Source organism: Rattus norvegicus, chromosome 6 (genome assembly GCF_021556685.1).
Source record: "Rattus norvegicus strain SHRSP/BbbUtx chromosome 6, alternate assembly SHRSP_T2T, whole genome shotgun sequence".
Classification (NCBI taxonomy): domain Eukaryota; kingdom Metazoa; phylum Chordata; class Mammalia; order Rodentia; family Muridae; genus Rattus; species Rattus norvegicus.
The window spans coordinates 75,405,994-75,432,567 of record NC_141539.1 but is presented as its reverse complement, the minus strand read 5'-3'; the positions used below and the strand labels follow the sequence as shown (position 1 = coordinate 75,432,567).

General features: G+C 37.9%; 1 protein-coding gene across 4 annotated transcripts in view; it reads left to right on the top strand.

Moving 5' to 3' along the window:
• The window catches only part of Strn3 (striatin 3), an 84,373-nt gene extending 59,779 nt beyond the window's left edge, over window positions 1–24,594 (top strand). For all 4 annotated transcript variants that reach the window (NM_001029897.3, XM_087551973.1, XM_087551971.1 and 1 more), the window contains 9 exon segments: window positions 1,495–1,628; window positions 3,087–3,262; window positions 3,417–3,464; window positions 3,745–3,866; window positions 5,754–5,921; window positions 7,121–7,261; window positions 8,794–8,901; window positions 22,720–22,806; window positions 22,887–24,594. In NM_001029897.3, the coding sequence (NP_001025068.1) occupies window positions 1,495–1,628; window positions 3,087–3,262; window positions 3,417–3,464; window positions 3,745–3,866; window positions 5,754–5,921; window positions 7,121–7,261; window positions 8,794–8,901; window positions 22,720–22,806; window positions 22,887–23,056 (1,154 nt within the window). In that variant the 3' untranslated portion in view covers window positions 23,057–24,594.
• The last annotated feature ends 1,980 nt before the right edge of the window (window positions 24,595–26,574 follow it).

The window sequence follows — 26,574 nt, the reverse complement described above, 5'->3', positions numbered from 1 at the left end:
ATGAACTTAAATAAGTTTTTGTACTGGTAAAAATTATAAAGTAAAATTTGATTACTGATTTTAATGTAATTCTTAAACTATTGATCTTACCGTTCTTAGCTGCTTCTTACATTATCAGTAACTATGTACTAATATTGATAGAGATGAGTGCTACGTGCTGTTCATATTCAAGTATAACCATTGAATGATGGCTTAACAACTGCAGGAACTGACAAGTGGTTTAAATGTATGAGATATTTAGCATCTTACACACATACTGTATATTATTTGAAGTGTTTTCAAATTAGGGTAGTTGCTGAATTATACCTTTATTTAATGAACCACTTGAGTCTGGAAACTATCAAATAAAATCTTAAAAATTCTAAATTAACAAATTTACCTTGGTAATAGTATATATGAGTTGAATGAATTATTTTCAGAATTATTAGTAAATTAGTATTAGTATATTTCATTACACCTGTTACCTGTAGTTATTAAATAGATGCTATTTTGTAGGCATTTTTCATAATTCATTAGCATGAGTTTTTTAAAAGTATTTTTTAAAGTTCCTGAATTTTAAATGTTTAGGTTGACTCATTTTATAATTATTTCTTTCCTGCCACCTTAATGTTTCTATTATGATTTCAAAGCACATACTTAATTATATTGAGAATTGCTGCTTATACTTTGAATTGTCTTGTTACAGTTAGTTATTCAAATGATGGTAGTTGAATTCACACTGTGGTATCGGTATAGAAGGTATAACCATTCACGAGAGAATGAGATGAGGTGACTAAGCAAAGTAAAGCTTTCCTTTCATTCTCACCCAAACTTAATGTCAGTGGGGTTTTTTTTGTATTGTTTTGTTTTGTTTTTTTTGTTTTTGTTTTTTGTTTTTTTACTTTAGCAACATCATAATAAATGAAAGAGGGCATTAAAGTGAAGCCATAGTAAGAGCTTTAAAGTCAGCAGGTGTCCCCTTTAGGACACTTTAAATTAGTAGTCATTGTTTTCTACACTGTAACTGGCACTGATGAGTGGTATGGCAGTGTCTGCAAACTGTCATGTCTCAGTGTTCTTGGACTTCTTCAGAAACTAAAAGGACGATTTAGCAGTCACATATTGACTTAAAAAAAAATACTGTATGAGCTGACCCAAGGTTGATAGACATTTGTTTACCAGAAGTGACTGAAATCTGATTATTTAATCAAAACTGTCCAGTTACAGTTTACCAAAGTTGTGAGGGATCTAAATAGATACATTTTTTGTGTTCAGCCTCCACTTTGGGATAATATATATACAGTTTATGTTCAATTTATGGACGATAACTACTACATTGTAGTTTGAATACATTTGTTTATTTCTACTCAGTAATAGGGTTTTTTGTGTGTGGAAATGGGAAGTAGAATTCATAATATTGCTGAATTTTTAACTGTTTCGTGCTTAAATTCCCCACAATATTGTATTGTCCTGTATGATTTTTCAGCATTTAAGAAGCGGTTTTGTTCTTTATAGCTGAACCAATAACGTTTCCATCTGGAGGAGGCAAGTCATTTATTATGGGTTCTGATGATGTTTTGTTAAGTGTACTGGGCCTTGGAGACCTTGCAGACTTGACGGTAACAAATGATGCAGACTATAGTTATGATGTAAGTGCAGTTTTATTTTTAATTTTTTACTGATTTAATAGAAGGCTCCTTATTCTTTGGAATCATTTGTAAAAGAGAATTAATGTCAAGGTGCATGGAAAAGATAAGTGTGTTGATATGTTGATTTGCAATAACGTACTTTTGCTGTAATTTTTTTGTGGTGTTTAAATCTTAGAAATTTTGGTGGATTAGGTAGAAGTTACTACTTCAAAATATTGGTTGATAAATCCATCTTGAGTTGTTAACTCTTATTAATTCAGTTGAAGCCATATTTTGGTATTAACAAAATAGGTGCTGTAGAAATCAGGGTTTTGCTGTCAGGATAAGTCTTAAAAGCTTTTTTTTGTTTGTTTGTTTTTGAGTTTTGTTTTTGAGTTTTGTTTTTCAGTTACCATAAAGTTAGCTTTTATCATTTCCTGAATGTTTAACTTCACTTAAGGGCTACAAAAAGGAGATAGGAAGAACTTGATTAATATTAGACTGGTGCTTGTCAAATATTTTCTGAGCATAAACATTCAACTGAAAGCTATTTGTTTAGATTTTTTTACATTTACTTTAGTTTTTCAGCAAATTTCTTTTTTAAACGTTTAAAAAAATTATACTTACATTAGGATGACTTTTTAAAGCTATCTGCCTTAATTTTTGAATCATTTTCAGCTAAACTGTAGTAAACTTTTAACTGCTTTTAGAACTGGTTTTATAGCCTATCTTTTCTGATGTCGAGATGAAGGTAAAAAGACTAACCTTTATTAGTCTCGAGAATTAGGAACAGTGCTTATCTAGCATGCCCAAATCCCTGGGTTTGATCTCCAGCACCACATAAACCGTGCAGGGTAGGCAATGCTGTAATCCTTGAATTTGGGGGAGAGAATCAGGAGGATGGTAATTTCAGGGTAACTACATAGTGCGTTCAAGGCCAGTGTGGATGACAGAAGACTCTTCTTAAGAGGAAACAAACAAACAAACAAAAAAAATAGGAAAACATTCTTAAAGCGTTTTTGTTTTTAGTTTATTGTTTCAAAAGTTCCTTAACTTTCTGCCTTGAAATTCTTTATGTGCTGGTCAATTTTGTAAGTGGAAACTACTGTGTTTACTGTACCCTTGAGTATTGGGTAATTTATATTCCTGTTCTGCTTTCATGTAAATTATTATGGCAGTGGCAATTTTCTGTTCTCATCTTAACATTTGGTAGGAGCTTTGGATTTAGATTGATAATTAGGAGCTTTTCATTTGATCTAGGTATTTGAAAGTCTTAACAAAATAATTTTTCTGAATTCTTACATAAAGAAACAGACTTGCTCTGAAGTTTTTAAGGTACATTTAAAAGCCCCTGGATATTTTAGTGAAACAGTTTTAAATATATATTTTAAACACACCAAAAAAAAAAAAAGCAGAAAAAATCCACATTCCTTTGAGTTTATTACTTTTACCTGTAAACTGTTGGCTTTTTCGTTCTAGTTGCCTGCCAATAAAGATGCCTTGCGAAAGACTTGGAACCCCAAGTATACACTACGCAGTCACTTTGATGGCGTGAGAGCATTAGCTTTCCACCCTGTAGAACCTGTGCTTGTTACTGCCTCTGAGGACCACACCCTGAAACTTTGGAACTTGCAAAAGACAGTTCCTGCCAAAAAGCAAGTATTTTAATACTGACTTTCTTCTTCTAGTTTTGTTCCTATGAACACTCATTTTTGCTATCTTGTATCTTTCGTGCATCTGTAATAGCAACTAGTGATTTATGATGATTTAATATGCTCTTCTCCCCATCCCCCCTCTCTCTCTTTTTAGGAGTGCCTCTTTAGATGTAGAGCCTATCTACACATTTAGGGCCCACATGTAAGTTTTCTTGAATTAGTGTTTAATGTGCAACAGTTATTTATAGTTAGCAGTCTGTTTTCAAACCTAATTTTCTCAACATTTGAAATAAGTTGAATAATGCCTCATTTGATTAATTATTAATTATATTTGAATATTATATAATAGTACTTTTTAATTGTACATTTTTACCTAAAATTGCGTTTAGATGCTACGTAAATGAATGGGTTGAAGGGGATGAGGGGGGCTTAAGTTTCTTCTTAGAATTTATCAGTAATTTTCCTCTTTTTTTCTGTAATAGTGGCCCTGTCCTATCATTAGCTATTAGTTCTAATGGAGAACAGTGTTTTAGTGGTGGTATTGACGCAACCATTCAGTGGTGGAATATGCCTAGTCCTAATGTGGATCCCTATGATACATATGGTGAGTAAGTGGGCACAGAGGACCTTTCTAGTTAATAGAACTGACAAAAATCTACAGTTCACATGTTATTACAAAGTTGTCCAAACATATTAATTTGTTCCTTTAGTTCTTCTATTTGCTAGAAAGTTTCATTATTTAAAAGAGAAATGTCATGCCAGCAGTATTTTAGTACATTCTTGTGTCTAAAACATTTCTTAAGTGTTAATGTCACTTAATAAAAAGAAGAGGGGAAAAAAATTAACTGAAGTAAACCATTTTTAAATTCAAGAGACGGTATGATTAATACTTAGATATTAAATAAAAGACAACAAAAAACAGTACAGATAGCCAGGATTTAATTCATTATTTCATGCAAAAAATTATTTAATTTCAAGATGAAAAGCAAAACAAAACTTTGACTTTTATAAATTGTACTTTTAGATACTTGTTCTTGATTAAAACTTAAAACTACATGTTCAAATATATGTCAGCATTGTTCATGATTATTAAAACAATAACAAACATTTAGAGTTCTCTTTGTTTTGGTTAGTTAACATAGTTGGTACTTACACTGCCATGACGTAAGGAAGGAGTAATGGTGAATACCTTGTCCATATGTTGCCATGCAGTGTACGGGGGAAGTCAGAGACAGCTTCTGGGAGGTGTTTTCCTGGGTTCCTATGCCAAGTGCTTTTACCCACTTAGCTGTCTCATTGTCCCATGGGAGTGAAAAGATGGTGACATTGATTGAAGTTGGGCATAAGATGGGAGAGGGTTGGGGTTTTTCTCTTTTTAGGATGTGTTTTCTTGGTAGAATGTAAGATGTAGTCATTCACAGTAAAGGAAGCTGGGAGGAGAGAGATGGCAATAACAATGACGTGTGAATGGAAATAGAGGACGACCTAATACAGTACTCAAATTAGCCCTCAGATCTCCCATCTGTTACTGATGAATGGTCAAATGAGATGTTAAAACACAGTGGAATGTTACTTGGCAATAAAAAGAAATGAAGTACAGATGTGTGCTACAAAGTAGATGACTTGAAAGTAAGAAACTAGGCACAAATCCCATTCTGTATGATTATGTTCATACAACATGTTCAGAAAATAGGCATATTTGCACTAGTCCACTGGATTTGTGGTCACCTAGGACTTTAGAAAAGTGGAGTTGGGGGGTTGGGGATTTAGCTCAGTGGTAGAGCGCTTGCCTAGGAAGCTCAAGGCCCTGGGTTCGGTCCCCAGCTCCGAAAAAAAAGAACCCCCCACCCCCCAAAAAAAAGAAAAGTGGAGTTGGAAGGAGAAAATTGCTGGACATTCTAGTGCACCTTTAATTCCAACACTCAGGAGGCAAAGGCAGGTGGATCTCTTAAGTTCAAGAACAGTCTGGTCTACAGAGTAAGTTCTGGGATAGCCAGGACTACACAGGGAAACGGAATTAAAGTGTTGTGAAATTGAGTACAGTGAGAGTTGCAGTTAGGTTAATACCCTTACCATCGATGTGCCCTGTAAGTGAGAAGTATAGCTATGTAAATTATGTCCCCATATGTCTGCTTTACCTGCACACAATTCTTAGAAATTGTGAAAATGCACTAGTATTGTTGGAATAAATGATAATAACCACTCATAATTCCATACTTAGAAATATTCACTATCTGTGCTTTGGTTTCTTGGTGTTTTTATATTTTGTTTTGTTTTGAGACAGAGCCTTACTGTGTAACCCTGATTGGCCTTGGGCTTTCTATGTAGACCAGGCTGGCCTATACAACACAGAGTTCTGCTTCTCAGGTGCTGGGATAAAGGCATACGCTACTGTGCCTAGCTTTACATATACTTTATATTTAATTATATGGTAAGGTACATATTGTTTGTCAAACTTCCTCCAATTAATGCTTTATTTGTTTCTTCACAGAGTCCCATGTTCTAGCTGGCACTTTAGTTGCTCATACAGATGCAGTCTGGGGTCTTGCCTACAGTGGCATAAAAAATCAATTACTCTCTTGTTCAGCAGATGGCACTATTAGGTTATGGAATCCACAAGAAAAATTGCCATGTATTTGCACTTACAACGGAGACAAGGGTAAGTCAAATTTGCCTTTTCGTTCCTCTGGAGTTAGAGGTATATACAGGCAGTTGTGAGCTACCTGAGAAGAGCTAGGAACAAAAGTCTAAGTAGCAAGCATACTTAACTGTTATGCCCAGAGGGCCTTCAGTTAATATATGTAACTCATGTATTTTAAAAATACATATTTTCTGTGTGTGTGCCCGTGTAGGATTGCCCTGGCATACAGGTGGGGGAAGATTAGCGAGCAGCTGGTATGAATCTGTTTCTCCACTATGTAGATCATAGGGGTGGAACTCAGATCGTTGGGCTTGATTGAAAGGACTCCTGGACCTGCTAAGCCATCATACTGTCTGTCCCAAGATGATTTGTTTTAAAAATGAAAATGAAAAGGACAAAGTAATTATTTCTTTACTAATTCAAAGAAACAAATACTTTTATAAAACTTACTGCGATCCTTTTACTTAGTCCTGTTTTACTGGAAGTGCCTTGAAGATACACAGCGTACTTCAGTGCTTTTTGGCATTTTTTCAGAACATGTTCGGTTTTTTAAAATAAACATTTGCATCAAACACTAAGGTAGACAAAATGATACTACTTACAGGGGCAGCTATCCTTAAGGACCAATGGGATCATACTCTAAAATATTCCTGCTTTAAAACCCCAACATGTCTGTCTGTCTGTCTGTCTGTCTGTGTCTACTGTACGGCCTGGCTGACCTAGAACTTTATAGATGGGGTTGTCCAGAAACTCACTGAGACACTTCTGTCTCCATCTCCCTAATGCTGGGATGAAACTCATCTACTACCACGCCCAGTCCCAAGCTTTATAGATCCAGAATTTGACTCATAGACTCATATTAACTCCTTAGTAAAGCTTACATAGATAGCAAGAGTCTCCCCAGAGAATGATATAAGAGAATGCCAGCTTAGGGTGGGGATGTTTTGCCCTGTTTGGTTGTTTTTATTTTCCTTAAGAAAATTGGCAGATAATTCAAGTGAACCAGTTTCTTTTCTTTACCTCAAAAGAAAATGCACTACAGAATTCCTATTACTCCATACTTTTTAAGTAACTGAGATGGGTTTCTTACCACCCTACCCTAATACATTGCTTTCTTTTTTCATTATTATCATTATAGTGTGGTGTGGGTGGGTGTGTGTATAGAATATATATATATACAGATAAATATATATGAATCTATTTTGGGCCCCTTACAGAACATGGAATACCTACATCAATTGACTTTATAGGCTGTGATCCAGCTCATATGGTTACCTCTTTCAACACTGGTAGTGCGATAATTTATGATTTAGAAACATCACAGTCATTAGTGATGCTTTCCTCACAGGTGGATTCTGGTAAGTTTTCTTGGATTTCTTCTAAATTTCTTTTAAAAGATTATCACTACATGGAGGAAGATGATATTTTAGCTAATTTTCATGATGACTATGAATTTAGGTTAGAAAATAATTTGTTGTTATATTATTGAATATCATTTCTGCTGTTTCCTCAAATAGAGTATATGGAAACAAAAACGTAACTTGAAAGCAAAAGAAATGTTTTGATTTGGAAATATATGTGAGCCACGTGTGGTGGAGCACACCTTTAGTCCCACCACTTTGGTGGCAGTGGCTGGAGTTTGAGGCCAATCTTATATATGTAATGAGTTCTCAGACAGTGAGGCCTAGAGAGAGAGACCCTGTTTCCAAGAAAAAAAAAAAAAATGATAGGACCCTGATAAGAGTTAGTACCCGTTTTCAGAAGTTAGCTACAAACAGCATTTCAAATGTTGCACCTGATTATGTTATAGTTTCTTTAAAGAATCCATAGGAGTCCAGGAATTGTGGCTAATTACAAGTCTTTACCTACAAATTTCCTTTTAAATTGAAGTTTGGGGGAGTTTATCAAGTTTCCCAATGGAGGTTATCTTTTTTTATTTTTCTTTCTGGGTTCATTTCATTAACTATGGAAAATCGGCTTTTCTTATTCTTTCCCTGTTTGTTAACTAAAATACCCAGAAATTTTTTTGTCATTTCTCAGAATATTTTTAGTATTAAAATATCTCATATATAAAAATGTATTTGTTCTTCAGTTCTTTGAAGGCGTTCCCCTTCAGTACACTGTTTATATAATCTCAGTTTAGCCAATGGGAGCTTATTAGTCAGGTTGGCTCCTAAGTCTCTGACCTGTTCTGATAGCTTTTTCATGATAACAAAACAAAGAATAAACAATAAAACAACAGTCTGAGAACCCTTTGTTTTGCTCTGTTCACCAAAGACCAATGGTATCAAGAATATGGTAGACACCTGGACTAGAGATGGCTCAGTGTTATTAAGGGTACTTGTTCTTGTATAGGACCCAGGTTACAAGTATACTTGAAATACTTCAAGTTTATGGCGCTTGAAATATTTCTCCTTTGAGATTAAACTACAAGTTCACTGGATTAAGTTTACTGCTTTTTAAAGTATGGATTGTTTTTCACAGTTACGTGAAATGTTTACATGGTTCTCTGGTCAGGTCTCAGATTATATTTGAGGTAGAGGGATTGTTTTGTTCTTTGAAATAGGGCCTCAAAAGTGTAGAGCAGACTGGCTTGAACTTGGTCTTCCCTCAGCCTCCCAAGCAGGACAATTATAAACTCAGCCCAGGTTATGGTCACTGTCCTTCTTGATGTCCCCATATCACCCAGTGTGAATAAGATAAATGGGTGCTTAAATTTAGTATCTGAAGATTCTTAATGTGAATTCAGAGTGAGTTCCAATTTCTACTTGAAGGTTTGAATTGTAGGTCCGTTTTGTTCTGAAGGTCCAGCCCAGGTTCTGACATAGGCTAGACCATTATTAGCCCATGTAGTTTGTTTTTTAAAGTAATTTCTTCCTTTATTTTTCAGGTTTACAATCTAGTAATCACATTAACAGAGTAGTAAGTCACCCTACACTTCCTGTTACAATAACTGCCCATGAAGATAGACACATCAAGTTTTTTGACAATAAAACGGGTAAGACTGTTGTTGATTTTAGATTATTGAAAGAACTATTCTTTTATATAAAACATGTTGTCTTTTAGTTTATGAAATAATCAAGTTAAACTTTTACTAATTCATGAAGTACTTACCCCACCACAGATCTGTTCCTCTGCTAGGCTACTGTAACTCAGTTTTACTTTACTTCATATAGCACTCTTAAATGTCCAAGTTTCATTTTTGACTGTATACAATTCTTTGCCTAACTAATCCCATTTTCATTACATACACATTTTTCATTTGAATATTTTTTCATATTTTTTAATATGCCAAAATGTATCACTTAACTGGCATTTCAAGTATATTCTTAAAACTTTCTCAATGGATCAAATGCTGGTGTATTAGGTACTGTCTGTTGTCACCTTTACTGAATAACTTATAATTGAATCATAGATGTATATACAGTTTTTAACTTCTAAAAGTGTATTGCATGTGTGATCTATGTAATTGAAGCATGGGTGTCACAGCAGACATGTGGGAGTCATGGAAGAACTTTGTGGAGTTTGTTCTGGCCTTCATTTATGTGGGATATATGCGTCACATTCAGACTGTCAGGCTTGTGTATCAAATTCCTTACCTGGTGAACCATTGCACTGCTCCAGTGTATTTATTTTAAGGACTGCTTTTTCTGTTACCATGTAGAATATTACATAAAATACTGTCTTTTGGTGCTACAGAAATGACCCAGTGGCTAAAGCTGGTAATAATCTTACGAAAAATTCAAGTCTAATTCCCATTGTCTATATAGGTCCATTCACAACTGCATGTACATAGAACTCCAGCTTCAGAGGATCCAATATTTCTGACACCTGCTCCCCTTGCAGGCATGCCTCCCCTCAACCCCCACCCACGAAAAAGTCTTTTCTTTTTTTTTTTTTTAAATGCTGCCTTTAAGGTCTGACAAAGTGCTCTACTTTCCTACTTTGAGTAACTTTCTTAAGAGAAACTTTTAATTTTTAGGGGGATGTGTTAGTTACTGTTACTGTGACCAAGGCAACTGGGAGGAAAGGAGGGAGAGTGGGGGGGAGAAGCTTTTGAAACCTCAAACCTCACCCGGAGGGATACACTTCCTTCAACAGAGTCCTTCTAATCCTTTCCAACAGTTCCTTTCTCTGGCATTCAAATACACAAGATTATGTGGGCCTAATTCAAAACACCCCAGAGGGTGAGAAAATGTGTCTCTAGAGCTATTTTTTGGAAGAAATCATTAAATGAGTTGATAAGATTTTATACACTAAAAGTAAAGTGCAGGTTTGAGGATGTAGCTTAGTGGGTATATGGTAGCTTAACATGCACAAAGCCCTGGATTCAGTCCTCAGCATGACATAAACTGAACATCGTGGTTCATCCTTGTCATCCCATCACACTGGAGGAGGAGGTAGAGGTAGGAAGATCAAAGTTGAAGATCAGAGGCTAGAGAGAATAGCTCAGTGTAAAAGAAAAAAGTGTTGGAAGGATAGTTTAGTAGGTCAGAGAACTAGGCTGTCATGTGTAGGCCCTAGGCCTGGACATCAGTACTGCAAAAATAATAAAATTTTGGTAAAGACAAAATTTTGTGTTCCTTACATTTTGCCTGTATGATTCTAGGAAAGGGTATTGTATGAGAGAGAAATTAGAGGAAGAAAGGGCCTGAATTGTTTGGGAACTTTGTTTGTGCAGCAACATTTATCTACCATATTGTATTTCCTTTTTGAAGATTTTATTTTATGCTGGGCAGTAGTGGTGCGCACCTTTAATCCCAGCACTTGAGAGGCAGAGCCAGATAGATTTCTGAGTTTGAGGCTAGCTTTATTTACAGAGTGAGATCCAGCATGGTCAGGATTCCACAAAGACATTCTGTCTTGAAAAACAAAACAAAACAAAAAAAAATTACAAAAAAATGTTATTTGTATATATGAGTGTTTGCTTGCCACACATGTGTGTATCATTTGTGTGTTTGGTGACCAGAGAAGTCAGAAAGAAGCCACTAGATTCTTATAACTGGTGTTATGAATGGTTCTCAGCCACCATGTAGGTACTGAGAACCAAACCTGGGTCCTATACAAGAACAAGTTCCCTTAATAACACTGAGCCATCTCTAGTCCAAGTGTCTACCATATTCTTGATACCATTGGTCTTTGGTGAACAGAGCAAAACAAAGGGTTCTTAAACTGTTGTTTTATTGTTTATTCTTTGTGAAACATTGTTTTATTTGATTTGCATATATTCAATTACACTTTAAATTTACTTTATGTATATGGACATTTTGCCTTCAGAGGTCAAAAGACACCATCAGATCATCTGGAACTGGGCTGTTGGTACTGGAGATCAAACCTAGGTCATCATCCACAAGAGCTGCAAGTGCTCTTCTTGGTCCCTGAGCTAGCACTCACTCTGACTCATTTGTAATTATAATAACTCTGAATTTATTTCTTATAAAAGACATAATATGTCATCTTTTATTTGGTTAGGGAGGGAGCAGATGCTGGAAAATGAACCCAATGCTTTATACATTGTAGTTAGTGTGCTAAACTACTGTATTACACTTTTTAGCTAGGAATCTGTTTCATCTTAAAGAAAGGTGTTACTAAAAGAATGGAACCACGAAAAAGTTGGTTAAATGAGAGTTCCAAGTTTGTATTAATGAAAGTGGGGCCCTAGTTACTGGAAGAGGTCTGAAATGTTATCACCACTAGATACCAACATCTGACTTGATCCAGCATTGTCTCCCTCTATTCATAGTTGTCTATCTGATATATTACTCACATTTTGAAGTGACTTAGTACATAATAGGGAAAAGATTTGATTAAATTAAGATATTAGGCAGTAGTCTGGGGGAGATGGCTCTGTATGTGATAGCTTTTACTCTGCAGTCCTGAGGATCTGATCAAGTTCCCAGCATCCATATAAAAAGCTTAGCACGCCCTCATGTTCCTGTAATTTTAGTGTCGGGAACGGTCTACAGACAGATGCCGAGAGCTTGTTGACTGGCCAGCTTAGCCCAAGGGAAAAGGGTTTGATCAGTGAGAGGCTCTGTGAAGGCAGTGAGCAAGAGAGTGATACATAGGAGGATACATGACATCTTGCTTTGGCTTCTGTGTGTGTGTGCTCATACCCATGTACCACACGGTCAGTGTGCATAAAGTGCTCACAGATGCACAAGCGTGCACACACAGAGAGAGATTAAGCAGGGAGCCTAGGGTTTAAACCTAGAAAATTATAGCTTCCTGAAATAAATGTATAGATGCATCTTAGTCTCTGGTTAAGAGCATCATAAATTTGGGTAAGTGTGGGATTATTTTCCAGAGAGGAAAAAGAACTAGGTCAGTGAGTTGACTCACCATCATTAATGTGTATTTTAAGTGGAGCTTGATGATAAGTACTTGGAAGGGGACTCTTCATTCTCTGGGTTCTTTTATTGTGAAGAATGGATTCAAGAACTGATACATATATTTTTTTAAAACTAATAGGTATGCTATGTTATCAGCAGGTATGGTCACCTACACAAGATCAAGTCATTCCAGGGTGTGTACAGGAAAGGGCAGAGAGGCTCAAGAGCTATCGCTCCTAACTGGGGAGCTATTGACAGTTGATAGCTTCTGGAAGAGAGTCCGCTTTCTTTACGGATGTGGCCTCTGGTAGGTTGACCTCCTACTGACCATACATACTTGTGAATATATGAGCAGCACAAATTGAATTTGGTGATGGTGGTGGATGATGATGACGGTGGTGGTGATGATGATGTTGGTGGTGGTGTTTGAGCTGAAGAGATGGCTCAGTGCTTAAGAGATTGGACTGCTCTGGGTGTTCTTTAACTCTAGTTCCATAGGATGCAGGATCTTCTGCAGGCACTCATGTAGAGCACTTTCATACATTTAGGCAGAACACTAAGAGTAGCCAGTTGTGGTAACTTAACAACAGTAGGTTATGCTAAAGAGGCAGAGGCACTAGGATTACCAGTTCAAGTTCGAGGCCAACCTGGACTACACATTTTATTTTCACAAACCTAAGGATTGTGGCTCATTGCAGAAGACGGGCACGGAGTCTGTTGTGAGACTGGTAATATCAGAAGATAGACCCGTAAAGTCCCACCAACATGACAACTAAACATGAGCTGAGCAAGGACAACGATGTACATAGCCGGGGTGGATGGAGAAAGACCACAAAGTCTCAACCCCACACAGCTGAGGAAGTAAGAAATATTCAAAGTAGGAGAAAGAGTCTGCTCCAGAAGAGCACAAAAAATGCTTATCCAGTACCAGTGGTCAGTCGTGAGAACATACATATAAGTAACATAATTCAGACTGAACAAGTTATCTTTAGGTATATTTGTGTGCATGTAAAAGTAATTTTAAAAAAAAGGAAGCCATGAATTTGAAAGAGCACATGGTGGGGGGGGGTGTGGATATTGAAAGGGATCTTAGTCACTGTTCTATTGCTGTGAAGAGACACCATCACCATAGCAACTCTTACAAAAGAAAACATGTAATGGGGCTTATGGTTTTAAGGGGCTTTCTCCATTTTCATCATAGTTTGATGGTGGGTCTGGGAGGAAAGGAGAAAGGAGGGGACTGCGATCAGGATGCAAAGTGAGTAAATCAGCTAGTTAATAGGGGAAAAAAGACGAGAGACAGACAGATACACACACACACACACACACACACACACACACACACACACACAGAGAGAGAGAGAGAGAGAGAGAAGACACTGGGATTGGCTTGGGCTTTTGAAACTCCAAAGCCCACCCCCCAGTGACACACTTCCTTCAACAAAGTCACATATCCTAATTGCTCTCAAATAATGCCACTCCCTAATGACCAAGCATTCAATATATGACCCTGTAGGGGCCATTCTCATTTCAGATCATCATAGAGGGTTTGGGGGTGGGGAGGGAGAAATTGTTTGATTATTTTATAATCTCAAAAATAGAGGAGGACATGAAATTGGGGAAGGGCCTGAAAGGAATGAGGGGGTGAATTTGATTAAGCAAAGTACATTGTATAAAACTTAAAGGCTTTGATGTGTTCTTGGATTCAGTTTGTGAGATTTTATTGAGTATTTTTGCATCAATATTCATAAGGGAAATTGGTCTGAAGTTCTCTTTCTTTGTTGGGTCTTTGTGTGGTTTAGGTATAAGAGTAATTGTGGCTTCATAAAAGGTATTCGGTAGTGATCCATCTGTTTCAATTTTGTGGAATAGTTTGGATAATATTGGTATGAGGTCATCTATGAAGGTTTGATAGAATTCTGCACTAAACCCGTCTGGACCTGGGCTCTTTTTGGTTGGGAGACTTTTAATGACTGCTTCTATTTCTTTATGAGTTATGGGGTGGTTTAGATGGTTTATGTGTTCCTGGTTTAACTTTGGTACCTGGTATCTGTCTAGAAAATTGTCCATTTCCTGCAGATTTTCCAGTTTGTTGAATATACGCTTTTGTAGTAGGATCTGATGTTTTTTTAATTTCCTTTGATTCTGTTGTTATGTCTCCCTTTTCATTTCTGATTTTGGTAATTTGGACACACTCTCTGTGACCTCTGACTAGTCTGGCTAAGGGTTTATCTTGTTGATTTTCTCAAAGAACCAGCTTCTGGTTTTGTTGATTCTTTGTATAGTCCTTTTCATTTCTACTTGGTTGATTTCAGCTCTGAGTTTGATTATTTCCTGCCTTCTACTCCTCTTGGGTTTATTTATTACTTTTTGTTCTAGAGCTTTTAGGTGTGCTGTCAAGCTGCTGACATACGCTCTCTCCTGTTTCTTTTTGCAGGCACTCAGAGCTATTAGTTTTCCTCTTAGTACTGCTTTCATTGTGTCCCATAAGTTTGGGAATGTTGTATCTTCATTTTCATTTAATTCCAAGAAGTCTTTAATTACTTTCTTTATTTCTTCCTTGACCAGGTTGTCATTGAGAAGAGCATTGTTCAGCTTCCATGTACATGTGGGTTTTCTGTCATTATTGTTATTGAAGACCAGTCTTAGTGCCTGGTGATATGATAGGATGTATGGAATTATTTCTATCTTCCTGTATCTGTTGAGGCTTGTTTTATAACCAATTATATGGTCAATTTTGGAGAAGGTTCCATGAGGTGCTGGGAAGAAGGTATATCCTTTTGTTTTAGAATGGAATGGTCTATAAATATCTGTTAAATCCATTTGGTTCATAACTTCTGTTAGTTTCTGTACATCTCTGTTTAATTTCTGTTTCCATGATCTGTCCATTGATGAGAGTGGGGTGTTGAAATCTCCTGCTATCTGTCATGATCAAGTAGGCTTCATTCCAGGGATACAGGGATGGTTTAATAATTGAAAATCCATCAATGTAATCCACTCTATAAACAAACTCAAAGATAAGAGCCACATGGTCATTTCATTAGCTGCTGAGAAAGCATTTGACAAAATTCAACACCCCTTCATGATAAAAGTCCTGGAAAGATCAGGAATTCAAGGCCCATACCTAAACATAGTAAAAGCCATATACAGCAAACCAGTAGCTAACATCAAACTAGATGGAGAGAAACTTGTAGCAATCCCACTAAAATCAGAGACTAGTCAGGACTTCCCGCTCTCTCCCTACTTATTCAGTATAGTACTCAAAATCCTAGCCAGAGAAATCAGACAGCGAAAGGAGGTCAAAGGGATACAAACTGGAAGAGAAGAAATCAAAATATCACTATTTGCAGATGATATGATAGTGTACTTAAGTGACCCCAAAAGTTGCACCAGAGAACTACTTAACCTGATAACAACTTCAGCAAAGTGTCAAGGTATAAAATTAACTCAAACAAATCAGTAGTCTTCCTCTACTCAAAGGATAGACAGGCTGAGAAAGAAATTAAGGAAATGACACCCTTCACAATAGTCCCAAATAATATAAAATATCTTGGTGTGACTTTAACCAAGCAAGTGAAAGATCTGTATGACAAGAACTTCAAGTTTCTGAAGAAGGAAATTGATGAAGATCTCAGAAGATGGAAAGATCTGTGCTCATGGATTGGCAGGATTAATGTAGTAAAGATAGCCATTTTGCCAAAAGTGATCTACAGATTCAATGCAATCCCCCCAAAAAATTCCTATTCAATTCTTTATAGAGATATAAAGCAATTTGCAAATTCATTTGGAATAACAAAAAACCTAGATTAGCGAAAACTATACTCAACAATAAAAGAACTTCTGGGGGAATCAACATCCTTGGCTTCAAACAGTATTACAGAACTATAGTCATAAAAGCTTTATTGTATTGGTACAGAGACAGGCATATAGATCAATGGAACAGAATTGAAGACCCAGAAATGAACCCACACACCTATAGTCACTTGTTCTTTGACAAAGGAGCTAAAACCACCCAATGGAAGAAAGATAGCTTTTTTAACAAATGGTGCTGGTTCAACTCGGGGTCAGCATGTAGAAGAATGCAGATTGATCCATTCTTATCACCCTGTACAAAGCTTAAGTTCAAATGGATCAAGGACCTCCACATCAAACCAGATGCACTCAAACTAATAGAAGAAAGAGTGGGAAGGAGTCTTGATCACATGGGCACTGGGGAAATTTTCCTGAACAAAACACCAATGGCTCATGCTCTAAGATCAAGAATCAGCTCTAAGATCAAGAATCAACAAATGGGACCTCATAAAACTGCAAAGCTTTTGTAAAGCAAAAGACACTGTCATTAGGACAAAACAGCCACCAACAGATTGGGAAAAGATCTTTACAAATCCTACATCTGATAGAGGCTAATATCCAAAATATACAAAGAACTTAAGAAGTTAAACTCCAGAGAGCCAAATAACCCTGTTAAAAATGGGGTACAAAGCTAAACAAAACATTCTCAGCTGAGGAATATCAAATGGCTGAGAAACACCTAAAGAAATGTTCAACATCTTTAGTCATAAGGGAAATGCAAATCAAAACAACCCTGAAATTTCACCTCACACCAGTGAGAATGGCTAAGATAAAAAACTCAGGTGACAGCAGATGCTGGCGAGGATGTGGAGAAAGAGGAACACTCCTCCATTGTTGGTGGGATTGCAGACTGGTACAGCCACTCTGGAAATCAGTCTGGAGGTTCCTCAGAAAATTGGACATTGAACTGCCTGAGGATCCAGTTATACCTCTTTTGGGCATATACCCAAAAGATGCCCCCACATATAACAAAGACACTTGCTCCACTATGTTCATAGCAGCCTTATTTATAATAGCCAGAAGCTGAAAAGAACCCAGATGCCTTTCAACAAAGGAATGGATTTAAAAATTGTGGTACATTTACACAATGGAATACTACTCAGCTATCAAAAACAATGACTTTATGAAATTCATAGTCAAATGGAATGAACTAGAAAATATCATCCTGAGTGAGGTAACCTAGTCATAGAAAAACACAACTTGATATCAGTATGCACTCACTGATAAGTGGATATTAGCCAAAAAGCTCGAATTACCCACTATGCAAGCCATAGACCACAGGAATTTCAAGAAGAAGGGTGACCAAAATGCGATGCTCTCAGTCCTTCTTAAAAGGGGGAAAAATATCCATAGGAGGGGATATGAAGGCAAAGTTTAGAGCAGCAACTAAAGGAATGGTCATTCAGAACCTGACCCACGTGTGGCCCATATTTATACAGCCACCAAAACTAGATAAGAGTGATGAAGCGAGAAAATGCATGCTGAAAGGGACTGGATATAGATCTGTCCTGAGAGACACATCCAGAGCATGTCCAATACAGAGGTCAATGCCAGCAGCAAACGACTGAACTGAGAACAGGACCCCCTTGGGGGGAATTAGAGGAAGGATTGAAAGAGTTGAAGGAGCTTGCAACCCCATAAGAACAACAATGCCAACCAACCAGAGCTTCTAGCGACTAAACCACTACTGAAAGACTATACATGGACTGACCCAGGGCTCCAACTGCATATGTAACAGAGAATAGCCTTGTTGGTCACCAGGGGAAGGGGAAGCCCTTGGTCCTGCCAAGGTTGGACCCCAATGCAGGGGAATATTGGGGAGGGCAATAAGGGGGATGTATACAGGGAATGTCCGTATGGGGGAAGGGTAGGAGAGGGAATGGGGGCTTATGGACAGAAAACCCAGAAGGGGAATAACCTTTGAAATGAAAGTAAAGAAATATATCTAATAAAAATTAAAAAAACAGGGGCTGGGGATTTAGCTCAGCGGTAGAGCGCTTGCCTAGGAAGCGCAAGGCCCTGGGTTCGGTCCCCAGCTCCGGAAAAAAAGAACAAAAAAAAAAAATTAAAAAAACAAAATCCTTCAAAGGCTTAGTTAAAATTATCTATTTAAAAGTTATTAAATGGTGACACATGCCTTTAATCCCAGAACTTGAGAGGTAGTGGCAGGCAGATCTCTTATACCTAGTAAAAATCAGTTTCCATTTAATCAGCATCCATGTTGTTTAGATAATTCCTCATGAAAAACAGGAAATCTTGCACATTTAAGTTGTGATCATCTGCTAGCGTGCTAGTCCAGTGTGCTACTTTATACTGGGAAATAGGAGGTCTACTTTACTTAACCCTGGACCACAGCCCTTGACCTGAATATAAAACTAGAACACAGTTAAATATGCAAAATGGCTCCCTCAACTATAGAGGTTGTTAGCAATACAAAGCAGTTACTACTCGACGAGAAAGCAAGATGCCTCTGTTGACTTCTGTTTATTTCATCACTAAAATTAAGAGATTAATTTTATAAGTTACTGATACCCGAATAACAGAAAATTCACTTAATTTTTTTGTTTTTTCGTGTTGCTTTTCAAGACAGGGTTTCTCTGGATATAGCTTTGGGTGTCTCAGAACTCAATTCTGCTGACCAGGCCAGCCTTGAAGCTCACAGAGATCCTCTGCCTTTGTCTCCCAAGTGCTGGGATTTAAGGCATGCAGTGTTATATACCTCCCAATTTTAAATTATATTTATATATTTATATTTGTGCATGTTGGCAAAAGTTCATTTTCCTTCCTGAGCTCAAACTCAAGTGGTTATTCTTGGAGGCAGTCTGGGTCTTGATGACCCCAGAATGAATCAATTTATAGTGCTGCTTCTCTTTCATCAAATTATATGCTGCCAGTGGAGGATACTCTTCCCCCCCCCCCCCAAGACTTTGTACTGCACATCTTTATATTCACAGCTTGTGTTAAATTTCAACTTGGTGTGTTGCCACAGAGGTTGAGTCCTTGATCCTCTTAGAAAGGATCCCTGTTTGATTCCCAACACCCACAAAGCTCACAACCATCTGTAAGTATAGTTCCAGGGGTTCCCTCTTCTGACATCTGCAATCATCAGTTACCTACTTGGTGTACATACATATGTGTAGTCCAAACATACACATAAAATTAATTTTTCCAATTTATTCACTTTACATCCTAATAGCTGCCCCCACTCCGCACAGTCCCTCTCCCCCTCCCCTTCTCCTGTGGAGAGTGGGTGGAGGCCCCCCTTGGGTATCCACTCTCCCTGGCACATCAAGTCTCTGTGGGGCTAGGCGCATCCTCTCCCACTGAGGCAGACAAGGCAGCCCAGTTGGGAAAACAGATTTCACAGGTAGGCTTTAGGGACAGCCCCCACTCTCTAGCTGTTGGGGACCCACATGAAGACCGAGCTGCACATCTGCTACGTTTGTGCAGGGCCTAGGACCAGCCTGTGTGTGCTCTTTGGTTGGTGGTTCCGTCTCTTGAGAGCTCCCAAGAGCTTCAGGTTAATTGATTCTCTTGGACTTCCTGTGCTGTTCCTATCCCCTTTGGGGTCCTCAATCCTTCCCCCAACTTTTCTGTAAGAGTCCCTGAGCTCTGTCTGATGTTTGACTGTGGGTCTTAGCATCTGTCGGCTTCTGGATGGAGCCTCTCAGAGGACAGTTATGCTAGGCTCCTATCTGCAAGCAAAACAGAGTATCATTAATACTGTCATGGATTAGTGCTTGCCCATGGGATGGGTTTCAAGTTGGGCCGATTATTGGTTGACCATTCCCTCAGTCTCTGTTCTGTTCCCTGTCTCTGTATTTCTTATAGACTGTAGCTGTACCCAATTAACACTACTCAATTCCATCCTTGCAGCGAAGGCAGCGCTCCTCGATGCCCACCCCAATGTTCCTGGGTTCCCAAATGAAAGACACATTTACACAGCCTTTATATTTTTATATACCTTAAACAGCTCAATGACTGGACCACTTTCTAACCTCCACATGGCTAATCCACCCTCTGATATTTCCAAGTTGTTACTTTCTAGAGCCTCCATCTTGGCTACTCCAGACCCGGATGTGCTACAAATCCTTGCCACCTACATCCATGGCTATGTTCTCTGTCCTGCATCTCTCAGGAGTGGTAGAACTCTCCTTCATCCTCCTTGCCTAGGAATCCTTAAAGTCCTGCCCCGTCATCGCCTAGCCATTGCCCGCTGGCAACTTTATTTACCAAGCAGAACCAACTTGGGGCAGGGTCCACCAGTCGTATACATGGGACGCTCCGCTGCAAACAGGTTTTTTTGGTGTGGGGTAATTAGCTTTAGAATACAAGCAGCTACAATAGAGAGGACAAATTTTAAATTGAAAGTTTTTTGGGTGGGTTTGTGTCCTTATCCCTCCACTAGGAGTCCTGCCTGTTTACAGGAGGTATCCTCTTCAGGCTCTATATCCCACTATAGGAGTCACAGACTCCTGGGAGCCTCCCTACCTTATCAGCTGCAGATGTCCATGTATTCTTCTGGCTCTCATTCCTGTCTGCCCTGTGCACGATCCTGAAACACATATACATACACCCCATTCTCCTATCTACTACTTCTCCCACTGAGATCCCTCCCTTCGTCTGCCTCCTATGACTATTCCCAATTCTAAATGAGATTCAAGCATGCTTACTTGGACCTTCCTTCTTGTTTAGCTTCTCTGGGTCTGTGGAGTGGGTATCCTGTACTTTATGGCTAAAATCCACTTCTAAGTGAGTACATACCATGCATGTCCTTTTGGGTCTGGGCTACCTTACAATGATAACTTCCTAGCTCCACCCATTTGCCTGCAAAAATCATTATGTCCTTGTCTTTAATAGTTGAATAGTATTACATTGTGTACATGAACCACATTGTCTGCATTAGTTCCTTGGTTGAGGGACATCTATCTGGGTTTTTGCAGTTTCTGACTGTTAGAAACAAAGCTGCTGTGAGCACAGTGGAACATGTATCCTGGCATGGTGGAGCTTCTTTTAAGTATATGCTCAGGAATGCTGAGTCTTCTGGTAGAACTGTTTCCAAAATTACCTGAGAAACCGCCAGGTTGATTGCAAGAGTGGTTGTGTTGTCCAACTCTGTATTCCCACCAATACAGGAGTGTCCCCTTGTTCCACATCTTCTCCAGCGTGTGCTGTGCTTGGGTTTGTTATCTTCGCCATTCTGATGGGTGTAAGATAAGATCTTAGGGTCATTTTTCTTTGCATTTCCTTTAAGTGCTTCTCGACCATTCCAGATTCCTCTGTTGGAAATTCTGTTTAGCTCTGTACCCCATTTTTAATTGGGTTGTTTGGTTTGTTGGAGAAGATATATAAAGATATAGTCTGGATATTATCTGTCAGATGTAGGGTTAGTGGAGAGATCTCTTTGCAGTCTGTAGGCTGCCATTTTATCCTGTTGAGAGTGCCCTTAAATTTAAACTTGCAGACACACACATATAAAATAAGTGAATCTTTACTGTGTAATGGACTTTTATGGTAAAGCAATACACAACATTCAATCCAGGAAAGGAACGCAGGACAGACTGAATACTGATTGTGTGTCTAAGTCCTACTTGATGAACCAAAAAAGTCTCACTGGGGTTCCTAACAGAAATATGGACGGGTGAGAGGTAAGTCCTAATTAGTGAACTGGAAAGGTCTTACTGGGGTTTCCTAACCGGAGTATGAGTGGGTGAGAGCTACTTATAGAATAGAGCAAAACAAACAAAAAACAAACAAAAAACAAACAAACAAACAAAAAAAAAGGAGCTGCAGTAGAGAAAGACCCACCCCAGTGTGGTTGAGGGTAGAGTTCTCTGCAGAACTTGTAGGCAGGTTTGCAGATGGGAGAAATCTCTAAAAAGAGGCTCTTTCCCAAGCAGTTGTTTACTGCTTCTAGAAAACTTAGGGCTGGAGGAATGGCTTAGTGGCTAGGAGCACACACTGTTCTTACAGAAACAAGTCTCAGCACCCACATCAGGCAGCTCTCAATATCCTGAAACTCTAGCTTCAGGGAGCCGACACCTCGGTGACTTCCTGGCATATACATAGGCACACGTACAATGTATTTTCATCAATTAAAATGTAATGAGAAAAAAGAAAAAAGGTGGGTCAGGATTTCCAGAATCTTTGAAGTTTCTACTCTGCTCAGACATGTACCCTTCTGTTTATCCACTGACTCCAGGGAGCCTTCCTCCCCGCACCCCCTTAGAAGAATGCTTCATTTAGGAAGGAGCAAAATCTCTCAAAAGTAACTATCGGGAAGCATTTTTTCAGATTATTAATATGGTAGATGCATCTCGAAAAACATGTTAAGTAAAAGAAGCCAGACACAAACGCTACATATTCAGAATTGGCCAATCTCTAGAAAGAGAGCATTGCTGACAGGGATTGGGCAGAGATTATTACTTGGAACAGGTGTCTTTCTCAGCAAGGATCTAGGTAGCGGTAGTGGTTGCTCTCTGTGAAGTCTGTGTCCCAAATAATTACATCCTAACTTGTCTGTTGTAAATACTTTCTAAAACTATAAAAAAAAATACTGTTGTGATTGTTTTATGTCGATAATGTATTTTAGCTTCTGCTGCTCAACATTAATCTTCTGTTATGCTTTATAGGTAAAATGATCCATTCTATGGTAGCTCACTTGGATGCTGTTACAAGTTTAGCAGTAGATCCCAATGGAATCTATTTGATGTCTGGAAGTAAGTTTGAACTTCAGTACAACCTACAAACTTTATAAAGGAATTGTTTCTCAGTAACAAGCTTTGTTTGTCTTTTACAGGCCATGACTGCTCTATTAGATTATGGAATTTGGACAGTAAGACATGTGTACAAGAAATAACAGCCCATAGGAAGAAATTGGATGAGTCAATTTATGATGTTGCTTTCCATCCGTCAAAGGCATATATCGCCAGTGCAGGGGCTGATGCTCTTGCCAAAGTATTTGTGTGAACCAACATAGACTCGTGTTGTGGGAAGAAAAGATTTACTTGGTCAGAAAGGGGGTCTGCATCACTGCCATCACGAAAGCTACTGATAGGACACTACATGTGATCTGCCTGGTGAAAGCTGTTGGAGGCAGGCAGAAATTGGGAATCACATCCTAATGTCAGGCTTATTAGTTTAACTGTAATTAACTGTATTTTGTGGGACAGAAAGAAAAAGGACTCCAGTATCTGTGCCCTGTACTGGATATGAACTGAGCGGTTTTTGTTTTTTGTTGTTTTTTTGTTGTTTGTTTGTTTGTTTGTTTTTTTTAAGTGTTTAAGCCAATGTGGAGTCTGATCTTAGGGGAAAAGGACTTTTTGTTGGACTCTGTGTGCTGCCTTAGGGTTAGGAATGTGGTGCTCTTGTGGGGAAGCAAGCTCCAAGAGTAGCTTTTTTCATCTCTTAGTGATCTTACATTTATCAGTTGAATGCCACAGATTCCCTTTTAAACTTATTTTGCTTTAAAAAAAAGAAAAAAGAAAAAGAAAAAAGAGAGAAAAGAAAATTTAACTTAAAATATTTTAGCATTAGTTGCACAAAATGTTTGGATAAAATTCTAGTTTTTATAAGTCTTTTTATATATTTAGCCTGTCACAACAGTGCTCCAGATCATATTGATGTTTTTCTGCATTATACAACCCTAAAACACAGAGATCTCACTAACCTGCCACCTATAACCACTTTCTTTCCTCCTTTTGCCTAATACAGCTCAGCTAAGTCCTTCATAAAGATGATAATCTCCTTCGTCTACATGTCTTCATAAACCAAGGACTATTAGTGAATTAAAACAAAGGTGTGGAGTTTAGTACTCCAGATGAACTCTTTAAAAACTAATCCTGACATCCTATCACTATGTGATATTTTGTACATCTTACTGTATTTACAAGTTTATTTATCAAGGATTATCCATCTTGCTAATGGCCTATTATTTATTTTACTTTTTGTTGGTCTTTATATCCTTTTATTAATGCTCTAAAGGAACCTGTATATCTATTTTGGAATCTATTTTGTTCGTGTTGAACAGTCTAAAATAGACTAAAAATGGAATATTTTATAGTTAAGTTACAAACCAAGGTGTTTCTCCCCAAGATACTATCTTGATTTACCATGATTCCAAAACAAAATGATCTAGTTAAAAAAAAAAATTGGAGGATATTTTATTACCATTACAAATAAGATATTTAAAAAACTTGAATCAGGATACAGAAGTCTGCTGGATTTGGACTAGTCTTCCCTGTTTTATTTTTTTAGATGTGCTTACTTTTATGGTGTAACTGAAGATTTTCTTTGTGTAATGCATGATTAAGACAATAAAGTATTTTTTCTAGTCTTCCAAAAGCCTTTTCTGATCAGTTTGCGAGTTTTGATGAGTTTTGTAAGGTTTTTGTTTTACAGACTATGAATCAGCAAATTTTTAAGATTGTACCACAGAGCAAACACACAGCTGTTGAAAAATAATGTATATAAAATGCATATAATAAATATTAAATTGTGTACCTGTATGTTGCTGTGGGCCACGTCATTGCGTGTTGAGTCATGAAGTGCAGAACCCTGCAGAGTTGAACTAGGAGTGTAGGTGCTTCCTGGTGAGCCCTCATTCTTACGCTGCTCTCTAGGTTGTAGTTCTCAGTGATGCCCTAGTAAGGTACAGCAGAAACACCAAGACACTTTTCAAAGTACCTTGCACCACCAGGGGGTAGCTTTTAAGCTATTAAAACATGGCATCCAGTGTCATCCTCATCCCCCAAATTTCAGAGATACAATTTCAATAATCTGCTTAGAAATCCTATTACTTTAAAATCCGACTTTTACTTAATAGTAAGTAGTGTTATCTATCTTAGCTCTACCTGTTTCCAGACATGTTTAGCAGAGAATAAACTGTATCATCTACGAGTAAAAGTTATCCTTATAAAGTTAAAAGTTAGCTATTCGAAAGAAAATGTTTCAAGATAGTAGTCCTCTCTTAAAGGAAAGTGTAAATGGAATTGAATTTGACATTATAGAACTTACATGCAAATTCTATATGGATTCCTGCTTTAAAAATTATACATTGAGAAATTTCAGATGACTCCGTTGTTGCTGATATAAAAAGCAAAACAAAATTAGGACTTAAAATTTTTAAAAGTAATTGTTGTTCCTGGGGCGATAGTTTAGTGAGTGAGTTTAAATCTCTAGCACCCATGCAAAAAGCAGGGTGTGACTATTCTTGCATATGACCCCGGTGTAGAGGCAAAGACAGAAGGGTCCTAAGTGCTCACTGGCAAGCCAGCCTACCCCTACATGGCGAGCTTCTGGTTCAGTGAGAGAACACCCCTCCACCCCCACCCTGGAAAACACTGGAGGAAAACAGGCTGCCCTGGCCTCTACTCTCTCTCTCTCTCTCTCTCTCTCTCTCTCTCTCTCTCTCTCTCTCTCTCTATCTCTCTCTCTCAATCTCTCTCTCTCAATCTCTCTCTCAAGTGTACTACTTATGCCAGATAGACACTAAATAGTTCCTGTTTTCTGAACTGAAAAATGAAAAAACTAAAGGGATAGTCTCCCTTACCCCTGTTTTTAACAAATTTCCCTAAAGCTAGTTCTATTTCTGGCAGCCTTTGGAAGTCATTGAATAATCATTTAATAGTAATATACTCGTTATTGCAGTCCATAAACATTTGTGTTTTTACAGTGTACTAAAACTATGATGGGCTTTAAAAATAGTATATATTTTTAATGATGGTAAATATAGAAAAAGTAAAATTCTGAAATGTCTTATTTTGTTTTTCCATTTGTGATTTGTGAAAAATAATTTGGCTCAATGTTTTAAATTTTAATGGCATTTTAATATTAGAGGTTCTTTTCCCTTGATGTTTAATCATTGCATCTCTCATGATTGTATTTACTTTCCTCATTTCAAGCTTTTAAAATCTGCAAACCAACAACTGACTCATTAAAAGTTATAAAATGAAGCAGGCACAGGCAGTGTGGCTCTTGTACCTGTATTGTCAGCAGGATCCTCAGTTCAAGGCTGGCCTAGGATATGTGTGACTTTATCTGAAAAAAAGTGCAGCAAAGCTTTACAAAATGAGCTAGCATATTTGAAATTCAGATTGTAGTATGTCTGCTGAAATTAGATTGTAGTATGTCTTTTAAGAACGTCTCTACCCCCTCCCCCCCCCCCCCCCCGGAGCTGGGGACCGAACCCAGGGCCTTGCACTTGCTAGGCAAGCGCTCTACCACTAAACTAAATCCCCAACACCAAGAACTTCATTCTTAAGGCTGGGTGTAGTGTGATATATGCCAGTAAGATGGTACTGCAGAGGGTCAGGCAGGAGGATCTTAGCCTGTCTCAAAAGTTAGTGTTTTATAGTACATCCTTATTATTAATACTTTGATTGTTCACATACAGAGATGCTGGGGTTTCATTTACTCCTAGAAGAGAACTTCTGAAGTCAGACTAAATTAAATCTATTTTTTATGGTAAGATTCTTCTGGTTCACAAC